This window comes from Hemitrygon akajei, chromosome 11 (genome assembly GCF_048418815.1).
Source record: "Hemitrygon akajei chromosome 11, sHemAka1.3, whole genome shotgun sequence".
Taxonomy (NCBI): Eukaryota; Metazoa; Chordata; class Chondrichthyes; order Myliobatiformes; family Dasyatidae; genus Hemitrygon; species Hemitrygon akajei.
In genome coordinates this window covers 23,756,299-23,769,108 of record NC_133134.1, presented here as the reverse complement: position 1 = coordinate 23,769,108, position 12,810 = coordinate 23,756,299, and the positions used below count along the sequence as shown (strand labels likewise).

General features: G+C 37.5%; 1 protein-coding gene across 1 annotated transcript in view; it reads right to left on the bottom strand.

Moving 5' to 3' along the window:
• Positions 1 to 231: 231 nt before the first annotated feature.
• LOC140736329 (lysosomal dipeptide transporter MFSD1-like) overlaps positions 232 to 12,810 on the bottom strand; it is a 50,393-nt gene continuing 37,814 nt past the window's right edge. The window contains exons 12-13 of the mRNA XM_073062332.1: positions 11,388 to 11,499; positions 232 to 339 (exon numbers count right to left, since the gene is read on the bottom strand). Coding sequence (XP_072918433.1) covers positions 232 to 339; positions 11,388 to 11,499 — 220 coding nt within the window. The remainder of the gene's footprint in view (positions 340 to 11,387; positions 11,500 to 12,810) is intronic.

The following is a 12,810-nucleotide window of genomic DNA, read 5'->3' as shown; positions in this document are numbered from 1 at the left end:
ACATGGGTTGAAAAAAAATCGGAGGACTATGTGGGAGGGAGGAGTTAGAATAATCTTTGAGTTGTTAAAAGGTCGGCATAACTTCGTGGGCCATGGGAACTGTACCATTCTAGGATCAGCTTTGAAATGACACATGAGAATTGATTATACTGGGAGAATCACACTTCAATAACAGAAAATAAACCAGTTAATATGGAGAATTGTCCATTTTCTCTCTTAAACCCAAAGAGCTCAGTTGTCATTGTCTCTGTCTCTTGACAGAGGAAATATCTCTGCTGCTACTTTGTTTTTCCTTTTTGTAGCCTCAAGCTGCTTGGTGGTTTTGTTCAATGTGTTACCCTGAAAGGAAAGAGAGAAAGAAATACCAATGTTAATTGACAGCTGTTGATACAGGAAGACTTATGTGATCCAGGAGAGGGGACAGGGATTGCATTTCTATAAAGTGCCCCATATTGTAGATGTAAGACTGGCAGTACATTTGCCAACAACTGCCTTCTGGGAAATCATCTTTGTACTTGTCACCAAAGAGTTAAAAGGTTTTAGGTAAGAATAGGCTTTAATTAAACACAACCGAAAGCACTTTGATTATGGAGTATACTGAAAGTTATTGCAAAAGTAAAACAAGATGTGCTGCAATGATCATGACAGGTCATTCCTTGGTAATGCAGCGTGAGGTTTAAAAAGAAATCAGGTGCTTAGAAGATTTTTCGATGGGCTGCAATCATAACAATCTATTAGGCATTTGGCAGGGACCAATAAAGAGAAGTGAATTGTAACAGGAACGGCAATTGTGTGAGTGGACGGTGTTAATTGTGATTAGGCTTGGGCAAGAGCAGATCTTTTGGAAAACACAGGCAGAGGTTCGAAGTAAGTTGGCTCTAAGTTTCTTTTCTCTGCCAGTATATAGCTAATCCACTGAGAATGGGTCCAGAGTTAATGGTATGTTCCCTGTGCGAGATGCGAGAAATTTGGGAGACCTCAATTCTCCATGATAACTGTATAGTATCTGCACAAAGTGCACTGAGCTACAGACTCCGCCTTCCGCCTGTGGACATGTAAGTCAGTTTCTTTCTGTCCGCCTTTAATCCCTCCCTTTCCCGACTTGAACTTTGAGATTTTAACTTTATTCAGTCAGTTATAATTATTTCTAACATAAGAAGCACCAGAAGAAATCCAGAAACAGGCAACGGTAACTTTAAAAAAGCTGACGAGACTTCAGAGGAGCCACCCTGGGAAATGGATTAGAGTCTCAAATCAGCTATATCATTGCTGAATTAACTCAACTAAAAGAAAGATTTCTCCCCCTGAGGAAAAAATTGACTCTTTGAGTCTTGATCTTAAAGAGGTTGGTCGTAATACGGCTGATATTTCTTCTCGTTTGGAAAAGGCTCAACAACGGCTCGTTGATTTAGAGGCTCGCTCTCGTCGGAACAATATTCGAATTGATGGATTAAAAGAGAAATCATAATATGTCGACACACTGGATTATTTTGCTAAAATGTTTCAATCTTTATTTCCGGAGGCTTGCCTACAAACTGCCGGAGATTGAAATGGCTCACAGAGTTGGTGCTTTAAAATCCTCGGATCAAGGTAAAAACAGGCATGTCCTTGTGCGTTTTCTTCGTGTTAGAGATAAAGACCACATTATTAAACTTGCAAGAAAACAAAGGTTGTTTCAATTTCAAAGCTCTGAGATTCTCTTCTTCGAAGATTTTCCACGTGAAATTTTTCAGAAACGTTCTGGATTCGCTGCTGTAATGCGTACGGTTTATCAAAGACAGTTGCATCCATCTCTTCAATACCCAGCTAAATTAGGGCTTTTCGTCAAAAATTCTGGGGTTTGTATTTATGAGGACCCATAGTTTTATTAATTCTCTCCCTGACGAGTCTGGAGTCTGAAGTCTGAAGTTTGAATGATTTACTACTGTTTGATTGTCTCGCGACATAAGGAGTGATTAATAAATCAGAAGATTTGATGGGTATAAAAAGTGTTTACCTTAAAATGTACCTTTATCTCTGAAATAGACTGGTTTGGATGGTTTTAACCTCAGAAGACATAGCGAGAGAACTGTCAAAAGACTAGATAACTTTGAACCATCTAGAATTTTTTTTTCTGTTTGCAGCATTTAAATGAACTAATTGCTTTTTTGCTTTGTATGCTTTTGCTCAGGACTTGTAAGTAATTATCTGGGTTTCTTTACATTTTCAAGATAGATTTGATAATTTTAAAATGGCAACACACACAAAATGCTGGTGGAACACAGCAGGCCAGGCAGCATCTATAGGGAGAAGCGCTGTTGACGTTTCGGGCCAAGACCTTTCGTCAGAAATGTCGCCAGCACTTCTCCCTATAGATGCTGCCTGGCCTGCTATGTTCCACCAGCATTTTGTGTGTGTTGTTTGAATTTCCAGCATCTGCAGATTTCCTCATGTTTGCATTTTAAGATGGCGATTGATTTTCTTCTGAGCAAATATTTCAAGATTTTTTTTGGACATGTTTTTTTTCCTTGTATAATGTTATGAAGGTTATTTTCAAAACTGAAGGTGGTTTCTAATAACTGTTCTTTTCAACTCAAATGTAATGAGCTGTATGTCGACTGTAATGAGATATATATCTAGGAGAGGAAGGCAGAGATTACTCTTTTCATTTTTACCTTCTATTCAGGCAGGTGGAGTTTATAATTGCTTTTCATACATTCTTTTGGGTTTGCATCGATCGATATTGACTTATTTCTGGGCTTTATAGGTTGGGTGGGTTTTTTCCTTTTTTCTTTTCTTATTTTTTATCCACATTATGGAATTCCGGAGCGTACGCAAATTATTATTATTGTTGTTTATCACCGCCATTCTCGACTACCTTATCCTGACATGCATCTAACTACTTTTTTAGATATAAAGTTTCATGATGATATTTAAACAGTTAAATGTTTTAAGTTGGAACATCCATGGTTGGAATAATCCTATTAAGCGTAAGAAAACATTTAAAACTATTAACTGATTCCAACCTGATATAATCTTTGCACAAGAGATCAGGTTATGTGATAAAAATCTCTAGTGATAGAGAATATTCCTTTTTCTCAAATGTTCATAATAAATATTCGAGAATCGACTATTTTATAGTCGACCCTGGACTTCTATTTAATGTTCAGAAATGTGAATATGATGCAATTGTTATCTCTGATCATGCTCCCTTAAATCTGAACTGAAAGATGTTGCTTCTACAAGTCCACTTTGGCATTTTCCAGAATATTCGTTACAAAGCTCAGAATTTGTTGAGTTTATTGAAAGTCAGATAAAAGAGTTTTTTCTCTTTAATATTACAGGAAACATCTCAAAGTTAGTACTTTGGGATACATTAAAAGTTTATTTACGTGGTCAGATTATTTTATATATAGCTAAGCTGAAGGAACAGACAAGAATGGAATTAGATAAAATTTCTAAACAAATTAAAGATTTGGATAACATCAATGCAACCTCTCCAAATGTTGATTTGTTTAAAAGAAGAGTGGAATTACAATCACAGTATAATTTATTACTAACTTATCCTATTGAAGGATATTTGCTTAAATTGAAAAGTCAGTTTTATATTTTTGGGGATAAAAATAATAGGCTCTTAGCTTCCCAATTAAGGGCAGCTAGAGCTAAAAGACAAATTTTAAAGATTCGTAAAGATAATGGAGATATAGTAAGTAATCGTGAAGACATTAATAATGTTTTTCAGGATTTTTATTCTGATCTTTATAAATATCAATTTCCTGCAGATTCCTCCAAAATGAAGGCTTTTTACATAAGATTAAATTTCCTCAAATTACTGTTGAAGATCAACAGATGCTTGATGCTCCAATTACTGAGCATGAAATTCAGAAAGCTATGTTGTCCATGCAATCGGGTAAAGCTCCTGGACTTGATGGTTATTTGGTAGGGTTTTACAAAAATTTTTATAAATTACTTTCTCTGTATCTTTTGGAAATATTTCATGAATCCTTTGAGAAGGGTAATTTACCTCCTTTTTATGAAGCTTCTGTTTCCTTAATCCTTAAGAAAGATAAAGATCCTACTGAATGTTCATCATAGACCTATTTTGTCATTAAATGTGGATGCAAAAATTCTTTCTAAGGTGATGGCTAACCGTTTGGAAATTTTTAAACTAAAATCATCTCTATGGATCAAACAGGCATTATTAAAGGCTGTTACTCTTTCTCCAATGTTCGGAGATAGATGAACATTATATATTCATCACTATCTAAGATACCCCAATGTGTTATTTCTCTTGATGCAGTAAAGGCATTGATAGAATTGAATGGACATATCTGTTTAAGGTATTAGAAAAATTTGGCTTTGGTAATAATTTCAATAGGTGGATTCAAATGATCTATAAGAATCCTCTTGCTTCTGTTATTACTAATAATCTCAGGTCTCCTTTATTTCCCTTTCACGAGGTACTAGACAGAGATGTCCATTAAGCCCTTTATTATTTAATCTTGTACTGGAGCCTTTGACTATAATACTCCGTGACACTAAAAATATTCATGGTATCTCTATAAATGGGACCACACATAAAATTTCTCTTTACCCAGATCTTTTTGTTTATATTTCGAACCCTGAAAAATCTATTCCTAATCTCTTGGAAATACTAAATGACTTTGGAAAATTTTCAGGATATAAACTTAAATAAAAGTGAATTGTTTCCATTAAATGCTCCTGTTTTTATATACAATGATATTCCATTTAGAATTGTTAGTTCTTTTAAATATTTAGGTATTATAATTACTAAAAAAATATAAAGATCTTTATAAAGCTAATGTAGTTCTTTTAATGGACTCTATGAAACAATTATTTTCTAGATGGAACACAATTGTGCTTTCTTTAATAGGTCATATCCCTGCCGTGAAAATGATGACTTTACCTAGATTTTTATATATTTTTCAAAATATACCTATCTTTTTAACTAAAATTTTTTTGATCAAATTGACTCAATTATTTTGTCCTTTATTTGGAATAATAAAAGACCAAGAATTAATAAGTATCATTTATAAAAACCTAAAAAAGATGGTGGACTTGCACTTTCTAATCTAAGATTGTATTATTGAGCTGTTAATATTCGAAATTATGCTTTTGGCTATATTTGGCTCGATAAGAGACAAAACCCAGCTTGGATTGATTTGGAATTAAAAGCTATCAAACAATTTCATTTAACCTCATTATTAGGAGCTTCATTACCTTTACAACTCTCTAAAATTCCAAATTTAAACCTCTACCCTGTTACTAAACAGTCCTTACGGATTTGGTTTCAGTTTCGCAATTTTAAACATTTTAAACAATTTAAATTGTCTAGCTGTTTATATCGAAATTGTTTTATTTAAACCTTCAATAACCAATCCCATTTTTCTCTTGTGGAGAAATAAGGGGATCTGTTTTTTTTGCAGTTTTACTTTGTGATGGTCGATTGATGACTTTTGAAGAGTTAATTAGCAAATATTCTCTCATATACACTTTCTGCAATATCTTCAGGTTAGACATTTTTTACAAAAATACTTATGTAAGTTTCCATATATGCAAGAATCTGATTTGTTGGATACCATTTTGAATATGAATCCTTTAGTAAGAGGTTTCATTGGTAGAATTTATAATTTATTTTTACTACAGAAAGATAACCTCTCACTAAAGATTAAACAAGATTGGGAGAGAGAACTTAGTATGACCTTTGTTAATGAAGATTGGTTGCGAGTTCTGAAAATGGTCAATTCTTCTTCAATATGTGCCAATCACTGTTTAATTCAATTTAAAATTGTTCAACGTTATTATTTAACAAAGGAGAGACTATCCAGAACATTTCCTAACATAGACAATTATTGTGATAGGTGCAAAACTGAAGTAGCCACTTTGTCACATGTGTTCTGGTCATGTTCTTCATTAAAATCTTTCTGGAAATCTTTATTTTCTACAATTTCTAAAGCTCTGAAAATTAATTTACAACCTAATACATTGACTGTTCTATTTGGAATAGTTCTGCATCATATTCAGGGTATTTCATCTTCAGACCAACATGCAATTGCATTTGTTACATTGTTGGCAAGAAGGGCTATTGAAATGGAAAGATACCTCTGTCCCTACATTAATTCAATGGTTTTCTCAAATAATGTTATGTCTTAGTTTGGAAAGAATTAGAAGTAGAACTGTTGATCCTCGATTCGATTTTGAGAGAAGATGGGGCTCTTTTGCCAAACATTATCATTTAATTTGAATTAATTTATATGGTTTCCTTCCAATTTTATTTTATATAAATGTAAATTGGCAGTTGATGATTCTTCTTTTTATTTATATATATATATTATATAAATACGATGGTAAGACATATTGCTCCAGGAGTTGAGTCCTAATGGGTTATTCTTCTTTTTTTTCTTTTGTTTTTAGTTAGTTGGGGTTCTCTTTTTTTTCCTTTTCTTTATAAAATAAATTGTTTTCATTATATATTCTTTTTTGGTAAGTTTTTTTTCTTCAGCTTTATTAATTGTATAAATATCAACTTGTTGAAGTCTTGTATCATTTTGTAGCTGTAGAAGATTATGTATCAATAAAAAGGTTTCAAAAATGAAAGTGCACTGAGCTACAGCTCTTGGAGTCTGTGTAGAGGAACTGGAGCTGCATCTGGATGACTTTCAACTCGTACAGGAAAATGAAGATGTGATAGATAGGAGATACTTGGTGGTAGTCACCCCTTCGTTGCAGGAGGCAGGTACCTGGGTGACTTGTCAAGACAGGGAAATGAAATGGGCAGCCAGTATTCACTGGAATTTAGAAGAACAAGGAGTGACCTCATTCAAAGCTATTGAAAGCTGAAAGGCCATGATAGAGTGGATGTAGAGAGGATGTTTCCTGTGGTAGAAAAGTCTAAGACCAGAGGATAAGGCCTCAGAATAGAGGGGCATCCTTTTAAAAAGGAGATGAGGAGGAATTTCCTCAGCCAGTGAGTGGTGAATCTGTGGAATTCTTTGCCACTGGCAGCTGTATGTATGTATAAGTCTCTATGTATATTTAAGACAGAGGTTGATAGCTTCTTGATTGGTCCGAGCATGAAGGGATACAGGAGAAAGACAGGAGATCGGGGCTGAGAGGGAAAATGGATCAGCCATGATGAAATAGTGGACTAGACTCGAAGGGTCAAATGACCTACTTCTGCTCCTCTATCTTATGGTCTGACATTCTCACATTTCTGGCATTCTGCTAGTGTCTTCCATAGTGAAGACTAATATAAAAAAGCATATTAGGTTCATCCGCCATTTTTTGTCTCTGACTACTACCCCTCTAGCATCATTTTCCAGCAGTCCAATATCCACTTTTGTCTCTCTTTTACTCTTTATACATCTGAAAATTTGTTTTTTATTCTCCTTTTCTTTTATTGGCAAGCTTATTTTTGAATTCCATCTTTACCTTAATGACTTTTTAGTTGCCTTCTGTTGATTTTTTAAAAACTTTCCTACTACTCTACCTTCCAATTACTTTTTGCTCTATGGCTTTTATGTTGGCTTTGACTTCCCTTGGTTGTGTCATTTACCTTAAATAAAAAACTCTTCCACTTTGGGATGTAAAGATTATATGCCTTTCAAATTGCTTCTAGAAATTCCAGAGATTGCTGTTGTGCCGTCATTCCTGTCAGTGTTCTTTTCCAATCAATCCTGGCCAACTCCTCTCTCATGCCTCTGTAATTCCTTTTACTCCACTGTAATACTGATACATCTGACTTTAGCTTCTCCTTCTCAAATTGCAGGGTGAATTTGATCATATTATGATCACTTTCCCCAAGGGTACTTTTATCTTAAACTCACTAATTAATTCCAGTTTCTTTGCACAACACTTAATCTAGAATAGGGGATCCCCTAGTGGGCTTCTACAATAGTTGATATCCTAGTTGGCTCAACCACAAACTGCTCTAAAAAGCCATCTTGTTGGCATTATTGAAATTCCCTTTCCTCGATTCCCGCATCTACCTGATTTTCCAAATCTACCTGCATATTGAAATCCCTGTAACTATTTGTAACATTGCCCTTTTGGCATTCATTTTCTATCTCACATTGGAACATGCAGATCACATCCTTTGGGGGGGTCTGTACATAACTCCCATCAGGGTCTTTTTACCCTTGCAGTTCCTTAGCTCTAACCACAACGATTCAACACATTCTGACCCTATACCACCTCTTTCTAATGATTTAATTTCATTTTTTCCAACAGAGCCACCCACCCCCTCAGCCTTCCTCCCTGTCCTTTCGATGCAATGTGTAACCTTGGACATTAAGCTCCCAGCTATAATCTTCTTTCAGCCATGATTCAGTAATGCCTACGTCACACTTGCCAATCTGTAACTGTGCTACAATTCCAACGACCTTATTCCGTATACTGCGCAATTTCAAACATAACACCTTTAGTCCTGTTCTGACTTTTTTCAATTTTGTCTGCCTTTTACTTTGCAACTCATCCTGTCGACTGCAATTTTGCCCTATCATCAACCTCTCCTCACTTCATATTGCCTCTGTTTGGAAACCAACCACCTCATCTTCACACTATCACTTTGGTTCCCATCCCCCTTTCGAATTAGTTTAAACTCACCCGAAGAACTCCAGTCTTCCTGCCCACAAGGATATTAGACCCCTTTGGGTTCAGGTGTAATCCATCCCTTTTGTACAGGTCATACCTTCCTCAGAAGTGATCCCAGTGATCCATAAATCTGAAACCCTGCCCCTTGCACCAGTTCCTCAGCCACACATTCACCTGCCAAACCATCCTATTCTTACCCTCACTGGCACTTGGCACAAGCTGCAATCCAGAGATTACTATCCTGAAGGTCCTGTTACTCAGTTTTCTACCTAGCTCCCTAAAATCTCTCTTCAGGATCTCCTCACCTTGTCTACCCAAGTCAATGGTGCCAGTATCTACCAAGACCTCTGGCTGCTCACCCTCAACCTTGAGATTGCCATGGACACGATCCAGGGAGGCAACACAACATCCAGGTGTCTCTCTCATGCTCACAGAACCTTGTCTCTGTTCTTCTGACTAAGGAATCTCCTACAAGCTCTGGAGTCCTCTTCACCTCTCTGCTCTTCTGAGCCACAGCACCAGACTCAGTGCCAGAGAGTCGGTCACTGCAGCTCCCCCCGGTAGGTCGTCCCCCTCAGTAGATTCTGAAGTTGTATACTTAGTATTGAGGGGAACAGCCGGAGGTATACTCTGCACTGGCTGTGCATTTTCCCTCCTTCTCCTGACAGTCACCCAGTTACTTATCTCCTGCAAGATAGGTGTAACTACCTTCCCATAGCTCCTGTCTACCACCTCCTCATGCTCCCATATGAGACGCAGCTCAGTGCACCTGGTGCAGATGTGCTCATCTGGGAGACTGGAGGTCTCCCAGACTTCCCACATCCCACACACAGTACAAAACACTGTCCCAGGCATTCTCACTATACCATGCACTAATAGATGAGGAATGAACAAATAAGAACAGAGAAAAAGTAACTTGCAAGACAATCTAGCTCACCCAAGCCTGACCTTGCTGAAGGCTGATGAGCCAAAGCCACTCTAAAGGCAGGCACACTCACAAGAACGGCCGCACCGCTTGCATTTTTATTATTCTTATTGGCCCTTCATAATTAATCCTTCTTGCTAATTAGTCGGTCCTCAATGCAGAGGAACTGACGTGAAACTCTGCCTTCAAAACCTCTATCACCATTCTAGTTCAAAATTAGCTCATGTTATGCATCCCTGGTGTGGATTGTCCAAATAAGAAAACAGGCTTAAAGGTCTGCTTTTTAAATCTTGAGCGCGGACCTGACTGAAAGGTAGCTCATTTAACACAGTCTCTTGCTGACTGGTCACTCCTAAAACCAGAAAATCTGCTGCGAACCTCTGCCTTTAAATGCCTGATTGCGTCCCTGATTTAAAAAGTAGTTCTTTTTACGCACCCCTGGTGTGGATTGTCCAACTCAGAGCATAAGTGAGTGTCATTGCTATTACTAAGGTAAGCATGGAAAGCTGAAACATCTGAAGGTAGGTATGTCACCTGCTCCAGTTGGATTACATCTCAGTGTTCTGAAAGAGGTAGCTGAAGTGGTGCTGGGACGGCTTCTTTTCATGCTGGATATCAATGATTTGGTTGAAAGAACTGATGGCTTTGTGGCCAGTTTTATGGACAACACAAAGATCGGTGGAGGGGCTGGTGGTGTTGGGGAAGCAGGGAGACTGCAGAAGGACTAAGATGGATTTGGCAAATGGGCATAGAAGTGGCCAATGGAATACAGTGTAAGGAAGTGCGTGAGCATGTATTTTGGTAGAAGGAATAAAGGCATGGACTATTCTCTAAAAGCAGAGAAAATTTTAAAAATCAGTAGATTTGTGAGTCCTCATGCAGGATTCCCTAAACATTAGCTTGCAGGTTGAGATGGTGGTAAGGAAAGCAAATATAATGTTACCATTCATTTCGAGAAGACTACAATACAAGAGCAAGGATGTAATGCTGAGGCTTTGTCAGGCACTGGTGAGGCCTCAATAGGAGTATTGTGAGCAGTTTTGGACCCCTTATCTAAGAAAAAGTGGAGAGGTTCCAGAGTAGGTTCACAAGAATGATCCCAGGAGTGAAAGGGTTAACATCTGAGATGCACTTTATTGCTCTGGTGCTGCACTCTGAAGAGTTTTGAAGAATGAGGGGCAATCTCTTTGAACCTATCGACTATTGAAAGGCCTAGAGAGAATGGAAGTGGAGAGGATGTTTCGTATAATGGAGGAATCTAGGACCAGGTGGCACAGTCTCAAAATAGAGAGACTTCCATTTTGAACAGAGATGAGGATACATTTTAAAACTAGATGGTCGTGAATCTCTGGCATTCATTGCCACAGATGGCTGTGCAGGCCAAGTCATTGGGTATATTTAAGGTAGAGGTTGATGCGTTGTTGATCAGGGTGTCAAAGTTAACGGGAAGAAGGCAGGAGAATAGGTTTGAGAGGGATAATAAATCAGCCATGATGGAATGATGGAGCAGGTTCGAAGGGTCAAATGGCCCCATTCTACGCCTGTGTCTCTTGGTCTAAATATCACATGAGTTTAGCTTAAAATAAGTGAGAAAGGGAATAACAGTGAGGAAATAAAGGCTAAGGGAGAAAAAAGTGATGTAAAAAGAAGGCAAACATTTTATAAACAGAATATTTGATTATTGGTAAGATACAGAACAGACACTTGTGGGCTGCCCCCAGACATCCTCAGCCTGTTTTGGCTGTTAACACAATGGATGCATTTTACCAAATGTTTTGAGGTATATGTGATAAATAAATAAATATGAATCAGTATCTGAAGCTGAATATTTCACTCCATTTAACTCTTTGCCTTAAAGTGAGACCCTTACCTGTTTTGTGTCCACTATATTGAGAATGATGGAAGTGCTGAAACAGCAGATGGTGTTGGCCAGCATGAAGATCAACGTCCACTGCCAGCGCCACACTGGGATCTTTGGATCACTGCGGGTCAAACACCGAGTGTTACTTGCGGAGAATGGAGTAAAGGAAAAACCATTCCTCTAGTACTTTGAAAATGCAAGTGTTCAAAGAGACAGCAATCAGCATTCAGGGTGACTGGACAAGATGTTAAAACATTAATCTCCATTTCAGAAAAACCTGGTCATGAACTCAACAATCCATTTTCCTGAATTCCATACTGATTTTCCTATTTGGGAATAAGAAAACATTTTAAAATGTTAAGAAATGAATCTTACAGCCTTTATTTTCCACCCTCACTCTTCCCCAACAGAAGAGCATAGCTTTGTACTATGTTCTCTCTTTGACTTATAATCTTCAAACCCCCATATTGATCCCTCACTTTCCAGATTGTCACACTTGCATATTCTGTCATTCTACCCACAATGACCCAATTCCAGAGATCCTTCAGGTATCTCACTCAGTCAGAGATCTCTATCCAATTGCCAGTCCTTTTGGACTGCAAAGCCTTGGGGAAATTGGACCTTAAAAGTGAATATCACCTACTGATTCACAGGTCAGGAAAATGAACTGCCACTGTTGGCTTCATAGATCAAAGGGCTTTCCTCGCCCCTCTATTAATGCAAAGGAGATCAAAAGGTTGGCCATTCCGTAATCCAGATCTGTAGAGCAATCAATCTAGCCTTTTATTCTGCTTCAGAATTAAGTTTTTATTTCTTTGTCATATGTGATAGAAGAATGGAAGGCTATGTAGAAGGGAAGGGTTAGATTGATCTCAGAGTAGGTTAGATACCGCACACCATCATGGGCTAAAGGTCTTCTAATGTACTGTATAAGGAAGTAAGCAAGATTGTTACAGAAACATAATGTGCTCTTGGAGAAAACCTAAGATTTCTCATGTAACCGACAGTATGCGGTTCAACTTAAACGTAATTAAGCACTAAACAGAACAGAATACGTATAAAGTAGATAAACCCACGAGAAGTTGTATAGATGAGAAAGTCATTCTGCTAAGCATAAAAAAAATTGAGAGCACAGAAGTGGGAGAATCATGTCCCCTTTAATAAATCATGTAACAAGTGCAAAGAGCAAACATTTTGCCAAGAAATACCACAAAGAACCATCTGGACACAGACAACCAGAGCAGTTGATAAGGAACCCGCAACAGATGATTTTCTTGTCAGTGTTGTCAATGCTTTTGGTTGGTGAAAGATGTCTTCCAATTAATGTTAGTAAATTGTAATCATCTTTCAAAAAACATTGGACTCAGGCATGGTGCCAGAGGAGTGGAAAATTGCAAATATCACCCCATTCTTTAAGAAAGGAGGCAGACAG